Raw genomic sequence first — 26,803 nt, 5'->3', positions numbered from 1 at the left:
GAAAGAAGAGATCGACAAACTTCTAAGTGTTAATTTTATTAGGCTGCATATATATCCCAAATGGATATCAAATGTAGTAGCAAATCCCTAAGAAAAATGGGAAACTTAGAATCATGGTTGATTTTACCGATGTCAATAAAAAATGTCCTGTTCACCCGTATCCTTTGCCTCGTATTTCTGAAATGGTTGATGCCACTTCGGGGTTTAAAACAATTTCTTTTATGGATGCCTCAATGGGATTTTATCAAATTGCATTAGCCGAAGATGAACAAGAACTTACAACTTTCATAACGGACCAAGGCTTATTTTGTTATAAGGTAATGCCTTTCGGTCTAAAAATGCAACACCGCAACATATCGAAATTCATTAATACATCATTTTCAGACTTCTTAGGCAAGTTTATGGAAGCTTATATTGACGATATGGTCATCAAGTCGCATGAAGAGTCATCACACCTTCATCACTTGCAAAAATATTTTGATCGGTCGATACATATTCAATCGCCTAAAATCCATTAAAATGCGATTTGGATTAGCATCGGAAAATTTCTTGGATATCTTATGACCAAACGAGGCATTGAAGCTAACCCCGATCAAATATATGCAATTACTTAAATGCCCTCGCCAAAACCAAGAAGCAAATCCAAAGAACTTACGGGTAGGATAGCCGCTTTGGGTAGATTTATCTCAAAATATTCAAATCGCTCCACCCTTTTTCCAAGCCATTAAGGGATCCCCAAAATGGACCGGATGAGTGTGACGTAGCTTTTCAAAAATGAAAGAATACCTAAATACGGCCGCCAATTCTTGCTAGTCCGACCACCGGACAAACAATTGGCATCTATTTGGCGAAAGATCGAAATAGGCGTGAGTGTCGCCTTATTCATTGATGATGAAAATGAACAACCAATTTTCTTCATAAGTAAGACCCTTACAGCTCGAAACAAGGTATTCACAGATTGAGAAAATAGCTCTCTCACTTGTCCATAGTGCACGAAGATTGAAGCCTTATTTTCAAGGACGATCATCAATGTCTACACCTAATACCCCTTGAGAAAAGTTCTTCAAATGCTGATTCGAGCCGATTAGCGAGAATGGGAAACATATTTGAGTGCCTACAAAATTATCTACAAAACCCGATCATCCGAGAAAGGCCAATGGCATCACTTATGGCCGATTTTCCGTCGATGACATACCACCATGGAAGAGCGGTTTGACTTAACCTCCTCCTAATCCACAACAAGGATCGGCCGATCCATCCACAAGTGCCGACCCTACTTTATGGACTATACACACGGACGGTTCCAAGAACAAATCGGGAGTTCAGCCTTGGTTGTGTTTTGATCCGACGATGGCGAGAAAATTGAAAAAAATCTGTTAAGCCTCGGATTTTGGCGATCAAACAATGAAGTTGAATATGAAGCGGTTCTTTATTTATGCAATGCGAACGGCACTTGACCTCGGGGCGACAAAATCGAAGTTATTCACCGACTCAAAAGCTTGTTGTGAATCAATTTGGCGGATCTTTTGTTACTTTCGAAATGATAGGATGGTCGCATATGTCCAAAAATGCATGAGCTATCCATTCATTTCAAATCCATTGCTGTTCACCCGCTCTGCCATGAATGATAATCGTCATGCCGATGCCTTTAGCCTATCTCTCTCCGCAGCTTGATGTTAACAATGAAAGAAAAATCTATATTGATTTCCAACCTTTTCCAAGCATAACCGGTCATAGAAGAACATGTTCAAAACTTATATATTGCTCATCTATGCTATTTCCGGGCGACATCTCGAAATTCAATTCGAAAGCAGCAAGTGAATGCCGTAAATACAAGGAAAAGAAAGAGAGAAGAGCTAGCTCAATCGGTCCGCACAAGTTCAAAATCTCACCGGAGGAAGCGGCTCAAGAAGATTTAGTCGACCATCAAGGTTTGGCCGATCATCGTGTTGAGAGTGATTCTCCACCCACACATAATGCCGACCAAATCAATGTTGATATGGAAGATGAGTCCCACGGCGATAATTCTCGTAAATTACCACATTTGGATCTCCAATCTATCGGCGATGACACTTCACCGATGATTGGAGACCTATTTATTTAGAATTTCTGCAACATGGAACTCTTCCCTCGATTCGCCGCTTTCCTACAAAATTAAGAGATGCCCGGAAATTTGTCATAATTCCAAATTCTAAAGGAAATCTCCTACTTTATAGGAAAGCAAATAATTTCAAATCCTCTTTTTGGATGTCTTTCCAAAGATCAAGGTCATCTAGTTCTCGAAGAGATACACTTCGGACTTTGTGGAAACCATTCGGGGGACGAAGTCTTGCACATAAAGTCATGACTCAAGGATCTTTGGTGGCCTAGCATGCAAAGACACTCAACGAATTTTGCCCAAAATGCATACCATGTCAAAACATGCAAATATGGGCAAACTTCCAAAGAACGGAACTCCACCCAATTCTAAGCCCTTGGCTTTTTTGCGAAATGGGGCTTGGATATTGTGGGACCCTACCAAAGGCTCCCCGGAAGTGTAACGATTTTTATTGGTTGCGGTGATTATTTCACTAAAATGGGTAGAAGCTCAACCGCTTGTGAACATCTCAAAGAATGATGTACGGCGTTTCTTATGGAAAGACATCGTTTGTCGCTTTGAATTCCATCTAACATCGTCTCGACAACGGTAAACAATTCGATCGCGGAAGAAATTCACAAATTTTAAGCCTCACTAAAAATTCAAAGATAATTTCTCCGCTCCATATTATTCACAAGCAAATGGACAAGTAAAGCAACCAATAAGACGATTCTCTCGACTTTGAAGAAGAAGCTTAATGAAGCAAAAGGAAATTGGGTTAAAGAGTTGCCCGGTGCTTTTGGGCTTATCGCGACCACTCCAAAGCATTCTACCAATCTTTCCCCTTTCAATCTAGCTTATAGCATGGATGCCGTCCTCCGGCGTAATTAATTGCACCAACTACAAGGACAAAAGCGATACAAACCGGTAACAATGATGTCGCTCTAACTTTGGTGGCGCACTCAATTGATAAAACTTCGAGAAGAAGCTTTACAATGTCTAATAAAATATCGGGCCCATGAAACGCAAATATGATAAAAAAGCTTTGCCTCAAGAGTTTTGAACCGAAGATTGGGTACTTAGCCGCAAAAAAAAGCTCATTGAATCTGGGAAGTCAGTCGAGAGAATTGGGAAGGACCGTTCATTATTGATAGACCCGGCATCCAAAGGGTCTTATTTCCTTCATCGAATCACCGGAGAAAAATTTGTCAAGCCATGGAATGCTTTTCATTTGAAAAAGTTTTATCGTTGAATGTTTATTTTTCATTCATTGTAATCATTTTATAATTCAATAAAATTCGATCCATCTTTCGTTTTAACTAGAGATCAAATATCCCAAATTATGTTATCATTACACTATGGGGGCGGCGACTCCCCAAATTTCATTATGTTATCATTACACTTTGGGGGCGGCGACTCCCCAAATTTCATTATGTTATCATTACACTATGGGGGCGGCGACCCCCCCAAATTTTTTATGTTATCATTACACTACGGGGGCGGCGATTCCCCAAATTTCATTATGTTATCATTAAACTATGGGGGCGGCGACACCCCAAATTTCATTACGTTATCATTACACTATGGGGGCGCCGACACCCCAAATTTCATTACGTTATCATTACACTATGGGGGCGGCGACACCCCAAATTTCATTACGTTATCATTACACTATGGGGGCGGCGACACCCCAAATTTCATTACGTTATTATTATATTATGGGGGCGGCGACACCCCAATTACGTTATCCTTAATACTTATATCTATTTTGCCGACCTACCTCAAAACCAGATTACACAACTATTATATATTTAGACCGACCTATTCTGATTACCAATCTAATAAAAAATAGATAAAAACCAAATATCATGAATACAATTGGAAAAAAAACATAATTGAGAAAGAAAAACCGTAACCTAACCTCACATCATCATAACAATAAAGAATAAAAACTTCACTCGTGAAGTTATGCATAATGCTATCCTCCACTAGAACTGAACACCTAATAGATCCGGCGGAGATACATCTTCCAACTTCCTATAACACATAGTATAATAATCGGACAAACCTTTGCAATTTTTCCGCTTTCTCGGAATCTCTTGATTTCCAAAGTCCAACACTTGCCGATGCTTCACGCAACACCGCCCCAGATTTCTTAATTTCAACCGCATGCTTCTCAATTATATCATCCTTCTCTTCACACCCTACTCTAAAATTTTCCACCCTCTCATGACATTCATCTAACTCCTTCTTCAAAAAATGCATTCTCTTCCAATAGTACCTTGTAGTCTCCTCTAATCCCTCACCCATGAACTTGTTTTGACAATTCCAATTTCTCACATTTTAAAATTGCAACTTCATCACTCAAAACCTTCTCGCTCCTTGAGAACAACAATTTCTTGATTACGCTTTTACACTTCAAATTTCATGATATTCATTTTCATCTCATAGTCGTGCAAAACTACTTCATTTCTCATAAGTACTCCTCTCAAATGTTCATTCTCCTGAAAGATGAGATCTCTCTCCTTCCAAATATTACTCAATCTCGCATATTCACTGGTTTTAATCTTATGATTTTCTTTTGCTTCTAAGATTTCTTTAGCACAATCCCCAAGCTTCGACGCCTAATAGAAAAAATAATGTAATACTCAAAAAAAAAAAAAAAAAAAAAAAAATCAAACACACACTATAAATTACCTCTGCAAGCTTTGAATTCAACATATTAATGGTTTTTCCAAAATCTACACTTCGTTGATAATCCAAACACAATAACTCTGGATCTAAAATATTAGACAAAAGGATTTAAAATAATAATATATAATAATCAAGTAAATACTATTTAAATAGCTATTCAACATCTAACCTTCAATTGCCAAGGCTTGCGATCGCCCGAGTGATGAGCATAGGTGTTGTAGAACAACCGCCATCCCCTACAACGAAGAAGAAGGTACAGTTGATCCAACAATGATGTCGCTAGCACTAACAAAAAGTAGACACTTCGGTTGACACACCGCATTGGTGTCGCCAGGTCGGCAATCCAAAGATTTGTACCAACAATCGTTGACACTTCATAACATACCGCATCGGTATTAAAAGCAGAAGTCGGCAATCCAAAGCATTTGTACCAACAATCGTTGACACTTCGTTAACATACCAAGATCGGTATTAACAAATTGGCAATCGATCCAAAGACTACCAAAAACAATGGTTGATACTAAACTCGACACACCAAAGAATGGTGCCATCGGCGAAGTTGTTACACCAAAGATTGGTGCCAACAACAAAAGTTGGAACTCCAATACTACTTCCACCAAAAGGAGTTGGCGGTCCAAAATTGATTTTGACAAATGTTTGAACCCATTGTATCTCCACCATCGTCAACTTTTTCCATCTACATTACCAAAAGAACCATTAAACAATCAATAACGAATATTATTCTAAATCACAGAAACAAGATCAACACTAACATCAAGTCCAGATATACTATTAGTCATCGCTTCCCCACCGATATCATCATCATCATCAATATCAAGCACATCAGTAGTTTTATGTACAGGAAGACAAAAAACCTGTGACAATGAAACATCATTCCAAAACATATTATAGGTATTACATATATGATATTTTAAAAGAAATATTATATATGTACCAGTTCTCGACTATCAATCTCTTCCTCAATTTTACTTGAGTTATCCCCAGCTTTTTCTTCTTTTTTTTGATACATTTCTTTTCTTCTTTCTAATATTTTCTTGTCCACTATCCTCGAGTCATCTCCTTCTACTTCTTCGTCATCTTCAATCGCTATCATCCACAATAATATTCTTTCTTTCTTTGAGCCACAAGTAGGTGCTAATTCCCTAGGCTCATTCAAGCCTAGTTTCTATATCATGATAATAATCTACTATATCGTGCTGAAACGAAAAGATCATAGACATCCGCATTATGACTAAACAAACTAACAAATTTCTTTTTTATCATCTCGCTGCTAAACACTGATTTATTTGGAAACTTCAGAAAATCCCCTATAAAAAAATTTAAAAAAAAAATAAAAAATAAATAAATAAATAAATTTAATCAAAATGTAATGCTAACTATTTAAAATTAAAATTATAAGAATATTAAGTTTATATCTTACTTGATATATTGTTAGGATAATCAATATCTTCGAACCTCCAATTGCCTTTAATCTTAAAACCATACAATTTCGCATTCTTGTAGTTCGAAGGCATCCCATAAAACCGATAATTCTGGTTGTGATGGTTATGATATCCCAATACATAACTTTTTGAAGAGGCCTTGTTTTGCCGCAGAGGCTTCAATAACTCAAACAAAAGGTCTGACGACATACTATTTTGATAAACCTTACAAATTCTCGCTACACGTGCAAATATAGCCCAATAGCCAGGAGATAATTGTAAGGGATGTACTCTCCATCGAGCTAATAACTCGGAAACTGATTTCCGAAATGGAACACTACAACCAAGCCAAAAATGTGAAAACAATAAAATTATCTCATCCTTTTCACATTTTTGGTCGATATCGCTACCAACATACTCAATTAAAACATCATCTCCGATATCATACTTTGCTCTCAAACTATCAGCATCAATTCCCTTCGTCACCCTATTCATATTAAAATCTCCCTTATCACCCCATCTCCTCTTCAAGTTATAATTCTTCTCCATTATCAAATATTTTCAATACTGTCAAAAAAATAGAATAGTATCGATTAATCCTTCTCTTTCTTTGATAATAAGATCTAAACACTTGTTTACTGTCTCGCGATCACTACATAGATACAAATCCTAATATACATTTCCTCATTTAAAAAAAAGTGTGAACGGTTAATAAAAACATACCTTACTGCCAAAGTAAAACAAGAACACGAAGGAGATAATTTGAACTTTTATTCTTCTCTTCTCAATTCTAGCTATCTCTATCTTTTAAGTCCGATAATTATTCTACTCCCACGAGTTCTCCTTTTATAGATATTCTAACTCCGTGAGTCCGATACCAATAGGACTAGATTTTCAACACCCACCCAACAATCACTTTCCTAATTCGCTTAAGCTTCTCCCTTTTATTAGGTTATCTTCAAGAGACCTTGTTATATATGAAGTGTGAATTCAATTTGGAAATTAATTAAAGATCTTCAACCGACCTTGTTATATTAGTTTATCTTCAACAGAACTCACTTACTAAAAGTTTGAATTTGGCGGATCGAAACATGCCGATCAACTAGCCCATCAATTCAGTGAAAAATTCAATTACCAGATGCAATACACGTCCTCGTTTCTTCTCCCACTGACGAATCATCACTTGTTCGAGTAGCCGATCCAATAATGCCGCTCGCATTGTCGCATTGCCGCTGGTGCGATGATCCATAGAAAAGCCGCTGAAGAACTTTGAATGCCGCTGCTATTTTTTTCCCGAATTGCCGCTGCCATACCATAGTTGAAGGTAGTTGAATAACCCATAGTTGCCGCGGCATATCCAGAGAATTATGGGATCTGTCCGCTTGCTGTATGTGATAATAATTCTGGCTATCAGCAATGCTCTCATTCATCTTTCTATGCATTATTGGTTGCCTATAATCCCTTTTCCCAACATACGTATCTTGTGAATGAATGCGCAATAGGATTCTCTGGAATCTTATTTTCCATGATTGTTATAGAGACAAGTCTCATGGCATCAATCTAGAAGCGTGTTTGGACTTTTTAATGTTCCCCGCTAAAAATGGAATATACAAACGCCGGGAAGGAGGTATCACCAAATACAGGTTCCAAATACTCTTCTCTTCCAATCGAACGGTTGAAGACTTCATTGTGCTCCCGCTCGATTTTGCTAACTCATGTCGATCTCCCCTTTTAAGCAATGTTATCATCAGCAATGTTAAACTTATATTCAAGAAGTGCAACTGCGCAAATTACACCATTGGAATGCTCTCTGGACAAAGATGGTGTGCTTGAGCAAATAGAGAGGAAAAATGCTACATTGACATGTCAATACTGATTGATCGATACTTCGCCAAAGATCGGTGAGGCAATTACCAAAAAGGTGGATACTTCCTTGAAGCTCCAGTTTACGGTAGCAAAACCCGCTGAAGATGGACAACTTGTTATTCTTCTTCTTTGGGGAGAAGTCATCGTATGAGGGAAGCAATCCCCGCTTTTGATGTCATGGGAAAGAAGTCTTTCTATTTGTGCCCCTTTTGTGTTAGTGCTTGACGGTCTGCAAGCGTTACTTCCCCACATGCCCACATGTGTATCGTTGATACCTTCGAAGATGTCTTGGAAGTTCGTGGAGCGGTTATAATGTGGTGGGAGATAAACCAGAAAGGCCCCCGAGGGTAGAACGAGGGAGAGTGGAGGCATCTTTCTTTGCGAGTCGCAAGTTGTAGGATGAGATTGTTGAGCACTTTCACCATTGACAAACATATTTCTTTTAGTGGTGTGTGTTCTTGATGAGATTGGCATTGAATCAACTTTATAAGCAATCCACTCTCTTGGACTATGTGGCGATCCCCCGCTTCATCGCGAGAAAATGTGTGAGCAAACCTGAACTTCAGATGGTTGGAGTTTTTCAGAAAAGGATGCTCTAGTAACATGCTTGTCGATGGCCTCTCTAGGATTTCTTGTAAAACAACATTGCGTAAGCATGGTATCGACATCATCATCCGGTTATATGCCTACACATACAAGTCCAAATTCACCACCCAAGAGTTTAATTTCCAAAGAATATATGGAGAAACCTTTCCTCATGGATGCCACAAAGAGAACTGCCCAGTTAAGGCGAAGCATGGTATACTAAACGGCCCAGATTTGTTAAAGCCGTTAAATTGATAATCGACGAAATGAGTTTAGGTGTCTTCAAGGCCATTTCAGAGTTGATTGTTGTCATGGCTTCGCGACCGATGAATTTTTGGAAAAGAAAGTTGCGGATTTAATTAATTGCCCAATCTAACGTGTAAGACATGCCGCCGATCTCTTTGGAGGTTGCTTCAATCACTTTTGCCGATCCCGCGATGCCAATCTTTGAACCGGCCGATGCCGCCGAGTTTAGATTGCCGCGAAGTTTGAATTGCTCGAGTTTAGATTGCCGCTGAAGTTTGCATTACCCCTGGACTTTATCATGAATTGCCGCTCGAGTTTAGATTGCCGCAGAAGTTTGAATTACCGCTGGACTTGATCATACCAGCACTAATGCACCGGATCCCATCATTTTTTACCAATTTACTAACCTACCAAGTACCATAAATATTAATACTTCTTTGCCACACGGGCCTTGCCCATGTAACAAAGAGAGGGCGATGTTCCGGCCCCCACAAATGTGGCCCAATATAAGCCCAATTCAATACAAGCCCATGCTTAGAGCCCAACTATAAATAAGCCCACGCTCATAGCCCAACTATAAACAAGCCCACGCTCAGAGCCCATGCTCAGAGCCCAACTATAAACAAGCCCACGCTCAGAGCCCATGCTCAGAGCTTAACTATAAACAAGCCCACGCTCAGAGCCCAACTATAAACAAGCCCACGCTCAGAGCCCATGCTCAGAGCTTATCTATGAAAAAGCCCATCCTGAAAGCCTACATTCCACGAGCTGACAATTCTCCCCGGTTCTCCACTTCATTCCACGAAACATATGTCCCGGCCAGCTTCTAACTTCATCCCACGAAATGACGGTTGCCCCCCTCTCCAACTTCATCCCATGATTGGACAGTTCTCCCGCCAGCCTCAACTTCATCCCACGAAATGACAGATGTCCCTTGATTCTCCAACTTCATCCCACGAGCTGACAGATGTCCCGCCAGTTCTCCAACTTCATCCCAGGAGCTGACAGTTCTCCAACTTCATTCCACGAGCTGACAGTTCTCCCGCCAGTTCTCCAACTTCATTCCACGAGCTGACATATGTCCCGCCAGTTCTCCAACTTCATCCCACGAGATGACAGTTGCCCCGCCAGCTCTCCAACTTCATCCCATGATTGGACAGTTCTCCGCCAGCCTCAACTTCTTCCCACGATTGGAATATTGAGAACGAGGAAGTAACTATCACCAAGGTTACCCTATAAAATCCAACCTTCGTCATTTTTCCAAAACTACGCAATCGAGACTTGATCCCAAGCAATATCTTTGGGTACGTAGGCAACTTCAAAACCGAAGTCCAGTCTCCTCTTTCCCCAATCACCATCTCCTTCACCATCTCCAAAACACATTACTCACAACCCTCAACTGGTGTGTTTTGGCAAATCTTGCTGAAACAGTATTCTTTGAGGATATGGAAACAATCAATCTGTTTTAGTGATTTGTACACATTAATACGTAAGCCGAACGGTGATGATTTACCGCTAAATCTAATAAAACTATTATACAAACTAGATCGAGTTTAAGATAATTCCATTTGAAAATGACGGATTAATATCCTAAACCACAAAGTGAAGAGGCTATCTCAATTTGATCCCTTAGTTTCTAAGTACTTATGCACCATAATCGCTGCTCATTAACGTATTTCGGTTTATTTTCAATAAAAATATATTATGATTCGAAAATTTGCCGCTAAATCACTATAAATATAAGAAAATTATTATACAAGCTAGATCGAGGTTAAGATAATTCTAGTTAAAAATTTTAGATTAATATCCTAAACCACAAAGTGAAGAGGCTATATTAATTTGATCCCTTATTAGTTCCCAAGTATTTATGCACTATAATCATTGCTTCATTAACGATTTTGGTTTATTTTCATTAAAAATATATTCTCGATTCGAAAATTTGTGTGAGACATTTTGTAAAAAGCCTTTTCAAAGACAAAAATATTTAATAGATCCCGCCAGATGTCCGGTTCAAAATCTAGTTAACACCGAAAACGTGTCAGTCGGTCAAGCAAAAGCTCTCCTTCGTGGGCCTTTATGTGCCAATAGCCCAGATTAAGTTTTGGGTAAGAAGATATTAGCAAAGTCCAGTACTTTCTAATTGGGCTATAGCCGGGAGACAAATTTGTAATAAAGCCCATCCCAATTACTGGTCGCTTCTTTCCTCCGAAGTTCAAACACACAAAAACCTCTCGACTTCCATAACAACATCAGTGCAGCACCACCAGCGTCTTAGGGTCTTAGACTCTTAGGGACAGGTATTTTGGTCTGTCTCTCCTCTTGGTTGAATTTTCATTGACTGTATTCAGCATAGAATGGGCGATATGAGTACCGGCCACAACAATGACCACAGAAGGTATATGCATTTGACCACTAGTTAAGGAATTGAATGCTACATAGCATAACTTAATAAGAATGGTAGTTAGATGAATTTCTACCACAGAAACGTTAGCAACTGTGCAAAAGGTACGCATGCTACACGTTACTCGTTAGTCGATCGTTACTTTTATCCTGACACATACAAAAGTGGTTTTCCCTCAGGCGCTTATATGAAAATAAAAATAAAAATGCTCGTTAGATTATCATTCCATCGCCGAGGGAGCATAAATAAATACCCCCGACATGCTTTCTTTTAATTTTTCACACAAAGTCACAGTAGTATCTTCATATATATGATCCTCTAGAAGAACATTTGGGGTTACCATGTTAATTATCTTTGCATCAGTAACAGTATGTGTAAAGGTAAATAGAGCTCCGACCCTGTCTTAACAAAAAGTGGGGAACCTGAATATATCTAACAAGCTGTAGAAGGATGAGTGTAAGGGTTATATATTTGAGGTTCCTTTGCAACTGTATATGAGACCTTGGAGGATGTGTTAATGCCTCCACTTCCAATCCGCTCACAGGATGGGCACATTGTGAGTGTAGCTGCTGGGAGATGCATTAAGAGTGGTGGTGCTACTTTCAGTGCTTTCAGTTCATGTAGCTCTTTTTGTAGCCTCTTGTTCTCTTGTCTTAGAGCCTCACTACACTTCTTCAAGTATTCACAGTCTACTTCAGTTTGCTTCAATTTGGTTCTGTAGAAACAATATATTAGTTATGTATAACACTATAAATATAATTAAAACAAAATATAAACTGTTAAATATGTGCCCCAATATAATCTGAATGGGGGGAGGGGTATTAAGATCAAAGTATCAGTCTTCAATAGAGCACCTTGTTGAGTAGTATATCGATTGGGCCTTGTCAAGGACATCTTTGATACTTATAGATTAACATATATAGTTAAGGTAATCTGATGCTCATTTAATGGTGGTACAACTTAAAGATACGAACCTGGCTCTCCTGTTTTGGAACCAAACTTCGATTTGTCGAGGCCGTAGGTTCAACTGCTTTGCCAAGGCTAGTTTTTGCTTCTACATACATATAAGGGAAGACCTTATTAGACCTTATTAGAACTACAACAAACATTACAGTGCATATATACTAGAAAAGAAAGAGCAGTCAACTAGTATATGCGCACCGGATTCAGGGTAGTATTCTCCTTGAAACTGTCCTCCAAGAGTGAAGATTGTTCTTTCGACAGTCTCAACTTCTTTCTTGTATTACCTTCTTCATCTTCATCACTAATCACCCTTTTACAAACCCTCTCTAACTCCATAATCTCTTCACTTCCAAGGCGGTCCTTTTCGCTCTTCACTCTTGTGTTACAGAAAGAAGATACATCGCTACGGGGAGAAGCATAGGGATGGACATCTATTGACTCATCCATTGCTTGATACGTCTCATCTGAAAGGCCTAATGTTAGAGATGGCTCAAAACTTGTTGATGGAGTAGAAGTGGGAGATGGCAACAAACTCTCGATGTTTAGACATGGTTTAACTCGCTTGTAAACGGAATTTGATTCGTTTTCATGCATCCTTTCGCTTCCTAGACCAAGCCCAAGGTGTATATTGCATACATCTTCAGACATGTTTTGAAACATGTTGAACAAGAACCAATCTTCCTAGTAAGAAAGGAATGTTTGATAGCTTTTGAAGTTCTCAAGTCTCTTTGAAAGAAGAAGGAAACAAAGTCTGCCAGAAAATGAGTGGGTAGGTATGACTATTAATCGTAGTGAATGACTAGAGAAGCTAATCTGGAATGAGAAATTAAGAAAAAAACCACATATTATTTTTGCTTCATAGGTTGACTATAACAATCCTACTAAGTATCATTGTTTATTACCATCTATTATGACAAAGATATATCTTTGTGTCAGCTATATGCCTATATATATATATATATATAGTTGAGGTATGGACATACAGGACAGTACACATCAACGAGAATAATTCGTCCTCCTATTCACACTCCACAACAACTACTACAACTTTCTTTTCACATGTTCCTTTGTACTAATCTTTACTTTAGATTGCAGACAATTATGTAGCACCTTTTGAGTTGTTTAGCTTACATTGTAACTTGCAAGTCGTAACTACCTTTTAGGTCTTTACTTTCTACCTATTTTTTCTCTTTGTTGTGTTATTTCAAATTTGTAGCATACATGGATCTGTTATGCTTCACATATGTTTAGGTACCATTCTTCATATTTGTCATGAATAGTGGAGATAATTACATTCTAGATCGAGTAACCAGATTCTTGTTAACCACTTGAATAACATCATCATGTTGCAAAAGAAAATAGAACCAACTGTGCTGCTAAAGCAATTATAAGTTAAATCTAAGTGAAGATCGATGAAAACAAATAACATATATTTCTTCTCAACTCTATTTAGGTTATGAACTAAGTTGGAAATATAGGAGTGAAGGCCCATATATCTTCCACCTTTATCATGATTAACTGCCTGCAGTAGTGCTTAAGAATCTAGATTAACTGGCGTTAAGCTGAAGAGAGAATTAACTTCAAAATCATGTTGGATACTTGGATATGGATATCCATTAGTTGTGTGTCCATACTCCATAGCAGAACAAACAAAGATGTCTCCCACTCCATATAGCATATGTTATGTTCAGCTTTATAACACATGCTCTGTTGTCCGTCTTCTTTTCTTTTTACTTCACTACAGATAATTGTACGTCTTGCCTATTGAAATGATGGCTATTAATTTAGGATCATTTTAATAATATCTAGTATATAGCACTTGTTATTCAAAGTTCATATTAAAACATATTCGTAGCATACCCCAAAACAACTTTACAGTAACAACCTTGGGCATGTTTGTTTTCTTCAACAGAGCTTAACCCCAGAGTAGCCCTGCTCGAGCGTTGCCACGGCCACTGGGTGAAAACCGTTCACATTAGAGAAAATTAAGAATGCATATTGACACTAGCTAGAGAAAATTCATGTATGATTCGGTGATTCGTTTTCCATCTTAGAAAGTAAGTTTAATGCTTCGAAAAGAAAAAAGGGTATGTAATGTTAATTGGCCATGTGCCAATTGAAAGAAATTGACTTGAGATAGTAACAAACCATCAAAGTTATCAACAATACACATATAGTGGTGCCATCCCTAACACATTGATAAGAGGATTTAGAATCATTGAAAACAATCCCTCATTAGTGGACTTCCCCTGCCATTATCCATTCTTATTTCTTCTTAGTATATAGTGGGTTAAATAAATCTTAGATCGTACTGCACACTTATCACTCCATACTTTATGGAATGACACATCATTTAGAAGAATAAATGATGTACTAGAGAATGCATGTACTAGAGAATTAAGAGGAGGAAACACAAGTTAGGCACAGAGACCCCACCAATGATTTGGTATAATGGGTATTGGATTCCACTGGTGTTAATTGTGGAGCGTAGAAGTCGGCAAATGATAGAAGAAAGGATCAAGTTGTGGTATGCTGATTTTGGATTTGATAGGTTGTCCTTCTTGTCTTGTATACTGCCAGCCGACCATATTTTCTTAATAGGAGTTGTGATTTTTCTTTTTCTTTTCTTGTTGTTTGTGTCTTTTCTGTCCATGCATAGCTGCAAAGTTGCAAGCCCTCCAAATCAAGGATACCAAGTCTTTGGTATCAAACTTTTCTTAAGGATTGTTTTTTCTTTTTTTTTGTGTTGAAATCAATTTGTGATTGTTGGATTTATCATGAGGTACTTCTCGACCACACGGATAGTCTCAACATACACTCATACAAATGACTAGTTAGTAATGATTTGGCGAGGGAAGTAGTGATGTACGCAGCATGAAACACCAAGTATAAAGAGAACATGATATTAGAACCTAACTAGTAACTACCTAAAAGTTATCCTGTTAGCTGCTAAGATGATACTTGTACTTCTGAAATTTTCAAAAGGAGATTAGATGGAAGAGGGGATGTGATTACAATGATGATGATAATTGATTGGAGAACTTAATCATATTGCATTGGACAATAGATGTCTAGTCAGAAAAGTGAGTACATATCCTGTCTTCAATACTGTTTTCCATGAAAGTATGAAACAACATCATCAACACACCGACTTTCTAAAATTTCATTTTAGCTTATCTTACACTCTCCTCTCCATTTCTAGAATGGGCTTTTCAGATGGGATATCATGCTTGCGTTTAAAAGTATATGGTTGATGAGTAATGTCATCCATCCCCACTAATAATGTTGCTTTCTTGTGTTGACTTCTCAGTATATTTCCTTCTTTGGACTCAAGTTCGATGGAAAATGTTACAATCAATTTGACTTGTTAAAGTTGTTAGTTGATATAAACAATTGTATACTCTCGGTGCTAGCAGCAGAAATTGCAGCGCAACAAGGATGGGTGCAACTGTGGATTGAAACTGATTTTGTGGCAGTAAAGATTGCTTTTAAAGGACTGAAGATACCATAAAATCAAAATGGAGAAGCAAGAGCCACAGAGAGGTTAAACAAGGTGCCAGTGACAAACACCTATAGGGAAGCTGATTGGACCTGGGCACACAACCCAGGCCCATGGGATAACTAGTACCGATATTATTCCCCACTTAACCACCCATTGGGTTTTGACCACAGTTTGGCCATGAGTGTGGGGTTTTATCCGAAAAGGCCTCAGTACTAGTTAGTGATCTTCCCACTTTACCCATGTGGGACTACTAGATTTCAAGATTTAGTTAGTAATCTTCCTACTTTACCCATGTGGGACTATTAGATTTCAGGATTGCACGATATCATGCCAGACTTTGTAGGTGTCCACGCTTCGAGAGGACAAGCTCCACCTTGACGCTTTGTTAAGCAACTCCATTTGAGTCGTTAAGCAACTCCATCTGAGTTATGCCATCTTGACAGTTCCACCTTGAATGAGTTCATCTTCAAATTCTACATGATATGTGTCGTTTGTCCCAGCCGAACTCGGCTCTGATACCATTTGATTGGACCTGCATGATCTGTGCCGTTTGTCCGAGCCGAACTCGGCTCTGATACCATTTGATTGGACCTGGGCATACAACCCAGGCCTGAGTCTCCAGGCCCATGGAATAACTAGTACCGGCTTGGGCCACATCTTGACCATGGGTGTGAGGTTTTATCCGAAAAGGCATCGGTACTAGTTAGTGATCTTCCCACTTTATCAACCCACGATGAACTCGTTTCTTCTTCCATGTGGGACTATTATATTTCAGGTTCACAATACCCAACATAAACCAATTTGATGTTGCTGCAAAAAAAAGATCCTCATTGAGTATAAGTGAATTGCTATTGAGCTGCAGCGGACCAGAGTTTATCAAAAGTATTGAGTGCGTGCCCATATAGGACTTACTATATGTAGCATCTCAGCCTTATGAGCATCAGTTGTAACAAGGGCCCTTCCCTTTGTGTATGACATTTTTCACTCATGCTCAATAAAAACTCCTGTGTGTGCAAGAAAAAAAATGCGCTTGAGGGCGGTTGAGGCACAATGTCATGCTAGAAGTTAAGACCCAATAATCATGTAGTAGTAGTGTAGTATATCACTCTTTTTCTTTCTTGGTTCATGAGCTTATAGTATTATGTATATAATTTGTACGATTCAACAAGAAATCACATTCTTATTCATTGAAGCTGATAAATAATTTTAGTAGGTGGTGAAAAAATTGGATTAATCTACCTACAGATCATTATCAAATGTGAAGTTGTATGCGTCTTTCAGGTGCAAATAATGCTGGATGGTAAAAATACAAAAATTATGGGCCTCATTTGGCATTGCTGAAATCATATATAGCGTCTTTCTCATGGATTTCATAGCTTAAACTCTGTTATGGAAATGTGCCACGCTGCTTGAGCTCACCTCATTTCCAGCTCGCTCAATCTAATTTCTGTTTGTATGAGTCTCGCCTGAACATATTCAAGCTCAACAGCCTCAACTCAATTGACATCCCTGCACCTGCTACTCCGGCCTCCTGCTAATACTAAGCTACTCAAGCTCAGCCGACAGGGCTTGCATCATTCCGTGTTGCTATCAAAGTGTACGCAATTATTGGTCGATTTTATACCAATAACTAGGCAATGAGTATATTCCACTGTCCTAATTCAGCTTCTATGTACTAAAAGTAAAGGTTGATAAATCGTCCCGTGTGAAAGGTGAACTCCCCTATTAGATTGCATGTAGAAGCCCCTTCAAAGAATATATTCCAGCTAAAACAACAAAGAAATGCAAAGGTAATTGCCACTAAAACTCAACTTTGGGCTATGGCGGACCGGAGTAGCACAAGATTTGGTTGAGATCTTGAGATACCCCTCTCATGGTGTAATCATTTTTCTAGAAGGTGGAATTTATGAAAGGTGATACTAATCTATCATCAGCTGACATTCTGAGAATACATTCCATTTGGCATTTGCATCATTAACCATTTAAATTTCATGTCGAAAGTCATAATTATTCCAATAATCATACAGAGTCTATGATTTCTATCACGATCTTTTTCAGATACAATGAAATCTATGTATGTACTATACCCTTTTGTTGACAAATATTAAGATCATCATGGAATAACTTTTGAGGCAACTCAATAAGCGCCCAACTCCTTTATAGAGTTCAAACACCATCAAAGTTTACACTTCAAATTTTGCTCATAAGCATTCCTTCTAGAGTAGAACATATAAGAGAATATGTTTATCAAAAGATTGGGAATATTATTTATTACGCAGTATTATTCTACTGGTCAATTTCGCATAGGATATTATTCGCAATAGGATTTTGAATTTTTGAATATACAAACAACGTACATAAAAAGAGGAGGAAAAGAGGAGGGACCAAAATTCATTAAAAGTTGACTTCACCCGAGTTGTGGTCCCGTGGACTGAGTTGAAAAAACAACACTGTTCGCTAAAACCCTTCTTTTTTTGCTAAAACCCTCTTTTCTGAAAAACCTTCTTCCCCTCAAAATTCCCAAAAAGTTCTCACTCCAAATTTTCACCATGGAACCTGCAACTACTATAAGCAAAGATCTATTAGACATAGAGAAGAAGAACACTACTTCTTCTTCCTTGGGTATATCTTCTTTTCTTTTTTCCTGGTAATTTTTTTTCTTTTTTCTTAAATTGAATATTATTAAAAATCTAATGTTTTGGTTTGTTTTGTTTGCAGAGTCTAGTCTTTTGGTATGCAAAAAGGATTCTTTGCCTCAAAACCCAAAACCCCAAACTTGTTCTGGGAAACTTGTAACAACTTCTGTAGCTGAAAGTCAAGGTAATGTTTTTATTACATTGTGCTTGTTGCGATTTGTACTAAAGTGTATTTGTTTCGGTTGCATCTGATTGTTGCCAACATTTTTGGACTTCATTTCAATGTTAACTGGAAAATGTGGAAATTATCTTTGCAAACCACTAGACTGTATTGAGTTATACTATAGCACTTTTTAGGGTTTTCTTGCTGGCTTTCTGGTTAATCGAGTCATATGGAGTGAGAAATCGTTTTGAAGAAACAACGGGCTAAGACCCTTTTCCTGTTTTGAAATGGTCTTGGTAATGTCGCTCATGGCAAAAAGATACCTGGAATGCTACTGCTATAAAGGAACACTAGTAGTATGGTTGTGTTGCTTCATTTATAATGCAGACATATAAGAGCTCAATGAAAGCATAAAGGTCGTTGTGGAATAGCAATGTAAACCTGCATTCTCTTTTGGTAGTTAGGCCAGTTTCTTATGAAATGAATTCTACTGTTACACATAATGTGTTTCCATGTCTTGAAGGCTGGGTACAGAGTGTTGATTAGGCTTCGTACCCAAATTTTGCCCCATATCGAACCAAGAAAAGTATCGGCTCATTTTGGTCTTGAGTTTAGTGGATAGGCCTTTACAAGAATTAAGAGAAAAACTTGATAATTAGGTACCATATCTAGTTTGCATACAATGTGTTTTGGTAAGGCTCTCTCTTATGTTAATAGACACTTAGGTTAATTTTTGTCAGCTGCTTAAGATGATGCAGTACTAGAAGCCTATAATATAACTGAGGGCGTATATTTGGCTTGATTGGGTTACACAGCTTGGACACCTAACCATGTGACATGAGTAGTACTTTCCCCCCATCAGATTTTGGTAAGCTTTGTTGAAGCTAATGCTGTGAAGTCTTCTTAGCTGGAAAACTTGCTTTGAACGTCCAATATGAGTTATTGGTCAACTCTGTTAAAAATGTTGTCATTGTTGTTGCTAATCTCCCAAATACTCCAGTGCTTTAACAGTTGCTCAACCTAACTGCTTCCAATCATTTCAGTTCTTGGAAAAGTGAAGGATTTCTTAGGAGTTATGGCTGAAGCCAATGCAAGGCTGCAGCATGATGCAAAGGTGACAAATTAATCTCTACAATTATTAAATCTTCTGTTAGAAGAGAAATTCCAGTAAAGGCTAAGCAATTCTGTTTAAAATCTACTGAGCAACAATTGTTTAACAGGAGAAATCTTGCATGGAATATGATATTGAGGCACTCACTGGGAATGAAACTGAATATATTGAAATGGTAATCAATTTCGCCCCTTCTCTACTAATTAGTAATCACCAAAAAGTAACTGCTTCTCCAAGCTGGTAAAACTTAATTTGCAGGATTTGGCTCTTGGTGTTGCTGATCTTCATACGCCAGAGGCTGTAGCGGCTGCCGAATTTGCCATGGCTGGTTCCCATTCAGTGATTGCTCTACCTACCACTTGCTGCAGTGGGTCTGAAAACGAAACTAGTGATGATGACATCAACAACAATAATGTTGGTGAAGCTAATAGCACATCATGTTCTTTGAACAAACCTAAGAAGTCAATGTCAGAGAAGGATGCTGTTGTGAGTAATGGGCAGTTGAAAAAGCGTCAAAAAATTATTGAGCTCCTCTGATACATATTTGGTTTACCGACATTTTCAGATGAGAGGATCCCATTCAGGGGTAACATGGCCTACAGATGCTTTACTGTGAGTAGAAAGAGCTACTGATGTTGCTGGAACAAACTTCGTCTCATCAAAGAAAGGCAGCAGCAATGTATCTAATTCCTTGCGAAGTCTGTGCTTTAGTGTGTTGTTCCTATATTTAATACGCTTCTTCTCTCATGTGTTTCTGAGTTATTTCCTTTCCTCTCAGTTCGACACTTGTAACGTGTGTGTCATATTAATTTTTTCTTACTTATTACTCTAGCTTGTTGAGTAAATAAAAATTAAACTCACACCAGCGTGTCTGCAGTTCAGTAGCAATCAGTTGAGCTAGAGATTAATACTTAATCAAATATCATTTTCAATCCAGATAGATAGGGGTTGACAATATGCATAAAATAGTTATCTATACTTCCGTCCATATCCTTTTGCTTCTATTATTGTTTCTAGGGGAATTGACTTATCTGGAATTCTGGATGGAGCAGATTCGTAACCAACTAATACCCCCTCCATTCTCCCCTGTAGTTCACTCTGGCTTTCTGATCCCAAGTTATTTCTCCGTACCTAGAACTAATATCTCCATCCCCACATTTGATAAGCATGGAGGTAAAATGTTGCACCATGTTCTACTGTATAATGATGGCCTACAGCTCTTAGAGCCATGTATCCACGTCATCATCTTTGGATGACAAATGCTGTAGTGTAACTAATTTCAATTATGGGATCTGTGCGATTTCGAGAAGAGTTTTGTGCAGCGACTGTGGCTTTGAGAAGAAAGGGCAATGGTCACTGCCTTTAATCTTGAAGACACCCGCAGGTGGGTTATCTCTGACAAGCTTTTCTTGGACATCTGGAGAAAGAGTGTGATCATCAAGAGTCTGAACAAAGAACCGCCTGCTTGTGCCATAATTCGCTGGCGTGAGTGAAAGCTTCTCCATGATTGGTTCCAAAGGGATGGGTCTCATGGAAACTGTGGCCAGTGCAACATCCTGAAATGTAGTGGATCTTCAGTTAAATTCATTATACAAGATCACAAGTATATTCACTAGTATAGAACAAGAAAAGTATCAGATCTAGAGTTAGCTTATCCAAGCCAACATCTCATTATTCCACTAGGTACTAAGTACTAACTAGAATCATTTATGCTTCTGATAAATTTCGTATGTAATATTTAATAAAATTTACTCAAGCATGGAAATCAATAACCAAAGAATTACAACGATAAACTAGGACGACTAAAACAACATAAAGAGGTTTTATATCTAACAACTTATTCAACAACAGTGCAGAGAAACAAGATCCTCAATCATCCAAGTTCAACCATACCTTAGAAGGAGTCTGGTTGAAGTATAGGCCCTTCGTCTGCTGCTTATCAAACCTCAGACTAGTAGGGGGCTTGTCTTGACCATTGCCATATACTAGCAATTGGGATTCCTGCACAAACATCTCAGCAGATCCTATCTGCACCAATCGATTAGTGTGTTACTAACAGACAAGTCAAGGAGGATGTGCGTCAAAGTAAATTTAATCCCACTAGAAGATAAAATTTAAAGTAGAATCCCAGCTGCAAATTTTTTAGAAGTATTAAATATCGTATGATATTTAAAACTTGAGGCTGCCTCTGGTCCAATACCTTCTTATGAGTGAGCAGTTTCTAATTTCAGCTCTCTATGCAGTAAGCACTAAGGAGTTTGGTTTTATGTGTATGATCCGACCCCTAACAATATGATGAGTTTAAGTATTTCAATCCCATGATCTCATCCGCAGGTAAACTTGTTATGGCTTGGAATTACATTTAACTCCTAGAGCAATATGTTATTACCAGTGTGCGTCATCCAAGTTGACTGAAAGGTCTGGAAGACAATAGATACTACACATACAGCCGATACTTCGTTAGGCTGGGCCACCCAGTTACTTGTATCATTGTAGGGGTTTGTAAATTTTATTTCTTAGTTTAAAGATATATGATTTGACATTTGAGTGTACTAAGTTACTAACTTAAAGCACAAGTAGGAGTCGCCAGTTGGTGAAACACAAGCTAAGAGAAAGATGTGTGTATCATCTTCACGACCATATTTTGGTTTTAATTATGATCACATAAGAAATTAAAGGTAACATACCTCTTCAGCAAACACATCAAAAGGCTTCTGCCCATCCGAAACCATTGTAGCACAGACAAAAACTGCTTTTGAAATCTTTTTTGGGCAACACTCAAAAGCATATGAGATGCTTGCTCCTCCACAACTGTGGCCAGCCAAAAGGATTACAGACAAAAGGATCACACCATCACTAGCACACTCACACCTTTTCTTCTTCAGGTAAGTTCTGTAAATAATCAATCAGGGGCTTAGCGTAATCAGCCAAGAGATCTATGGCAGAGCAACAGTCTTATACCGTGCTCCAAACCCTTCTCCATGAACAAAATCCTTCTTCCTCTTAACACTTGTAAACCGAATGTACTCTCTTTTCTCCCTTGACAATGTCTGAACCCTCCTTTCAGAATTTGCCGAATCATCAAAAAATGCTTGTCCACGCACTCGGGGACTCAACAAGATTGCTGAAGGGTGTTTTTAACAGAGAAAAAAAACATAAAATAAAAACGATATGGGGACGCGAGGGCTCGATCTCGGGTTCCTCGTATATTCGCTCGCAGTGGGGCCTAGGACACTGGAGCGACCACTTTACTAATGCTACGTTCCCGTCAGATTTTGAAAGTTATATTATATATATCATCTAGAGACTTTTGTTGGTCCTAGGCTATTATTTCAGATCCGTGGTCCAGGCTTGGTCTTGTAAAATTAAAACCCGACTCAGTGTTAGAATATTGAATTTCAGTGTTATTTACCTCTTAATTTATTTATTTAACAGTTCCATTGAGTTTTTTATTTTTTAACATTGAAACCCAAGAAACTTGACCAACCCGACCCAGCCCGACTAATCCGAGTTGGGCTTGGGTTGAAAACTTAAGGACCGACTAGGGCTTGGTCCTGAGCTCGGTCTGAAACATTTATAACTCGGGTTAGGCCTCAACCCGACCCAACCTGCCCGAGTTCCACCCCTAGGTGGGATTTATTACTTTTGCTTTTGGATTTCTCCTAACATCATCTCACTGCCATGTTTGTTCTCTTCATGGTTTTTGTTGGTCAGTCAAGTGACAAATATGCATATTTCCAAGATTTGTAGGGATTATCTGTAGTACAATTGAATGTGGATTAGCTGTGTTTGACCAAAAATTTTGTTGAGAGCATGTGTTTATGGTCTGGCTAGTGAGAAATGCTTCACCTGTTAGAGGGGTTCCACTGTATAATATATCAATGAAACCAAATGAAGTGGGGCCTAGGACACTGGAGCGACCAACTTACTAATGCTATGTTCCCGTCAGATTTTGCAAATTATATTATAAATATCATCTAGAGATGTTTTCCAAACTTTTTTTTAAAGGCCCAACTACACAAGTCCATTTGCTTTATTAGTCCTTCTCATAACCACTAGGTAATTATCATAGGCCCAATTGACGAAACTCAGGCCTAGAATTAAATGTCACATTCTTTTTAGGGTCCTGTTCAGTGTTCTAAAAAAAAACTAGGCGGTAGTCGGCAGGCGTGGGAGAGCGCCTAGGCCTTCTAGGTGGTGCCTAGACGGGCTAGGCGCTAGGCGTTTTTTATTATTATTTATTTAAATAAAATTAACTTTATATACTTTTTAAAAATACATATTAGTAATCCAACCACGAAAGTTAAGTAAAATCATACCATGTCTCCTAATAGTCATAACTCAAACAAAATGACATAAGATCAAAATAATCCAAATAAACATACAAAAAGATAACATTATGACTTTTGAACTACTCCACTAGATCTACAATTTCTCCTCTCCATATCTTTCCATCACTCTCTCTCCATCAGATTCAAACTCATACTCTTCATCTCTCTCATCCTCGCTCTCCTCATCCGACACAAAATCTTCTTCATGAAGCTCTCTAACATTATTAAACTTTTTGATGATTATCCAACCATAACCAGAAAATCCGAACCGGGATTAACTTCTTCATCATCCCCACCATGAACAATCCATCTTTGTGCCTTACTAGCTTCACTAGCAAGTAATGCATCTACCTCTTTTTTTTTTCTTTCATATTATTGTCGATGAGTTTAGCATTAAATTGACATCGACTAGATGTTCCAACCTTGTCAGATCAGTATATTCCTTTTCTTTGTATGTATCTACACAAAAGAAAATGAAAGTTAAAATACTATTAATACTCTGTGTCTCTTAGTTTTATTTATTTAACCACTTACTACAAACTTTATGGTTAGTACTTACCCCCTCAAAAGCACTCCAATTTCTCTCGCATCCCGATGAATTTGTAGTCAGTGAGAGGATCCTTGAAGCCATTCTTTGCAAGTTTGGAGTATGATTATCATAGTTAGACCACTATCCAACTAGTCAATAGATAAGGCAATAAACACAAATATAAATAGTATTAATGTTAGTATTAAATAATATCAGGTGGAATGGAAATGAGTAACTAAGTAATGAATATCTTACCTGGATCATACTTATCATCATTCTTGGCGCATCCCGCCACGAGTCTACCAAATGCACCTTCTTTTTTTTCTTATACTCCAATAATTCATTATTTGTGACTTTATTTTGCATATCAAAGTCACCATGGAAGAAGTGCTCCTCTATACAAAGAAAAATCTTGTTCATGACAATTGGATCCTTTCCTATATCTTGATCTTTGAAGTAGTAATAAGGATTCAAAAGGTAGGCAACCAAATGCAATGGACTGTCAAGCCTGATAAGCACCCAAAACTGTATTATAAAAACCTATAGAGACATAACATTTCGGGTGATTTTGTGCTTAATAATCATGAAATAATCGCATCTTCGCTTTTTTGCGGTTGGAGCAACTAATGTAAAATGATGATAAAGCCGAAATTTAAGCACGGAATAGGGAGTATACACATGCCTTCCGATCAAGCCCATGTGAAGCCAACAAATTTGGACTAAAGCCCAAAGACTCAAATAGTACATAATCCAAATAAACGGGATTATGTGCATGTAAGCATCAAACTTCCGCTCATATCTCTTGAACCATGACTCGAATCACGGCGAGTGAGCTGCCCGGACGATCGGTCGCGATGAACTCTACAAATAGGCAGAAAGTTGTAAAAATGTCAAAAGACCCGGATGCCAATCGGACATCGTGACGTGGACCCACTAGGCGGCCCATAAGATTTGATGAGTCATCATGCAAGTCAAGACAAAGGTGCAAATAATTGGTGCAAATTTGACACCTTGCATGAAGTTAATGAGTTAGTTGGATTTAGGTGATGATTATCTAAAAAAAATGAAGGTGTCAAATGGGGGTTAGTTGTGGATAAGTGAAAAATAAATGAGAGGAGAGTGTTTCACGTGGGAGAAGAGAAAAAGGCTCTTTATGTAAAGGGGGCTGATTTTGGGAGTTGGAAGCTTTTACTTCATTGACTTTTACTTTTCATTTACATCCATGTCTTTAATTTTGTTTTTTAGTTCTTAGTTTTTAGAGAAAAGCTTGAAACTTGTTAATGGGGAACTCTCTAGTTTTTAAAAAACCTTCTTCATTTCATTTAGGTAAAAACAGTTTGTAGTTTTCTTGTTTCATTCTCCTTTTTTCATTTCACATATCTTCTTGTAGTTTAATTCAATCCTAGGATCATGAGCTAAAACTCTCCCAAGGAAGGGTTAATGATACTCATGTGAGGATCATGCTTTACAAATTTAGGATTCCAAAATCACTACTTAAAAGACTTAGGTTCTATTTTTCATCCCCGTCCCCAAAATGACAGAGATTGACAATTATCGATCAATTGTTGTAAAGTAGAACTAGGAGTTGGAATGATATTTCGGAGATGAAATATCATTTCAATTCTACATGCTAGCATGATATGTTTAGAGATAGGTATATTATGTTAGGGATTTGAGATGGTAGTGACTGCTTCTAAAAGACTTGTAGCTAGGCCTGCGTATGAGTAGGATTAATCCTTCCCTATCTATCTCTCTCTTTCATTTAACTATAAACAAACTTACAAACTTTAGATAACTTGTGTAAAAAATCTATCTATAAAAAATCCTTCTCACTTAGTGCTCCAAAGTGTAGATTCCAGTTGTGATCATTTAAATTCTTGTCTTAGAAGTTGGAACGAAATCCCTACTCGAACTAGATTGACATTCTCAAAGAAAAAAAACAAATGAGTAAGGAATTATTGAGTTTTAGCACGTAGTAAGTCAACTTCTAAAACACCTAAAAGTCTTAAGATCAAATGGCCATTGCCGGGATACCATATGTACTATTTGATGACACTCGGCGGTTTGAGGCTATACCATATGTACTAAGGGTAATATTATTATTAGACCATTGCACATTGGTCGTCGATGGTACCGGCCCGAACCCTAGGCCCCCAAAACATAAAGGTTAAGCCACACCGATTTGGATTGGGTTAAGCCCTAGAGTCATATATGACAAATTACTTTGATTTTCTTGTAATGATTTTCTTCTTGTAGT

The 26,803-nt window shown here is 38.1% G+C and overlaps 3 protein-coding genes across 4 annotated transcripts; 1 reads left to right on the top strand and 2 right to left on the bottom strand.

The window, feature by feature from the left end:
• Positions 1 to 11,528: 11,528 nt before the first annotated feature.
• LOC147491190 (homeobox-leucine zipper protein HAT22-like) lies at positions 11,529 to 13,205 on the bottom strand. The gene is made up of 3 exons (XM_086566518.1): positions 12,473 to 13,205; positions 12,286 to 12,365; positions 11,529 to 12,026 (listed from the first exon to the last, which is right to left on the bottom strand). The coding sequence occupies exons 1-3, from the start codon at positions 12,932 to 12,934 to the stop codon at positions 11,744 to 11,746; spliced, it is 825 nt and encodes a 274-aa protein (XP_086422644.1). The 5' UTR covers positions 12,935 to 13,205; the 3' UTR covers positions 11,529 to 11,743.
• A 4,992-nt stretch (positions 13,206 to 18,197) lies between these two features.
• On the top strand, positions 18,198 to 20,548 carry LOC147491189 (uncharacterized). Its single transcript, XM_086566425.1, has 5 exons — positions 18,198 to 18,398; positions 18,495 to 18,596; positions 19,619 to 19,689; positions 19,796 to 19,861; positions 19,945 to 20,548. The coding sequence occupies exons 1-5, from the start codon at positions 18,326 to 18,328 to the stop codon at positions 20,221 to 20,223; spliced, it is 591 nt and encodes a 196-aa protein (XP_086422551.1). The 5' UTR covers positions 18,198 to 18,325; the 3' UTR covers positions 20,224 to 20,548.
• On the bottom strand, positions 19,738 to 22,786 carry LOC147491188 (putative methylesterase 14, chloroplastic). 2 transcript variants are annotated; one of them, XM_086566426.1, is made up of 3 exons: positions 22,374 to 22,786; positions 21,580 to 21,714; positions 19,738 to 21,242 (listed from the first exon to the last, which is right to left on the bottom strand). In XM_086566426.1, exons 1-3 carry the CDS (start codon positions 22,416 to 22,418, stop codon positions 20,970 to 20,972), a joined length of 453 nt encoding a protein of 150 aa, XP_086422552.1. In that variant the 5' UTR covers positions 22,419 to 22,786; the 3' UTR covers positions 19,738 to 20,969. The 2 variants fall into 2 exon arrangements, with proteins under 2 accessions (XP_086422552.1, XP_086422553.1); XM_086566427.1 differs by lacking the exon at positions 22,374 to 22,786 and adding an exon at positions 21,887 to 22,090 and having other exon boundaries at positions 20,591 to 21,242.
• Between the last annotated feature and the right edge of the window lie 4,017 nt (positions 22,787 to 26,803).

Source organism: Coptis chinensis, chromosome 6, assembly GCF_015680905.1.
Source record: "Coptis chinensis isolate HL-2020 chromosome 6, ASM1568090v1, whole genome shotgun sequence".
NCBI classification, from domain to species: Eukaryota; Viridiplantae; Streptophyta; class Magnoliopsida; order Ranunculales; family Ranunculaceae; genus Coptis; species Coptis chinensis.
The sequence above is the reverse complement of the archived record's forward strand: the minus strand, read 5'-3'. Positions and strand labels throughout refer to the sequence as shown.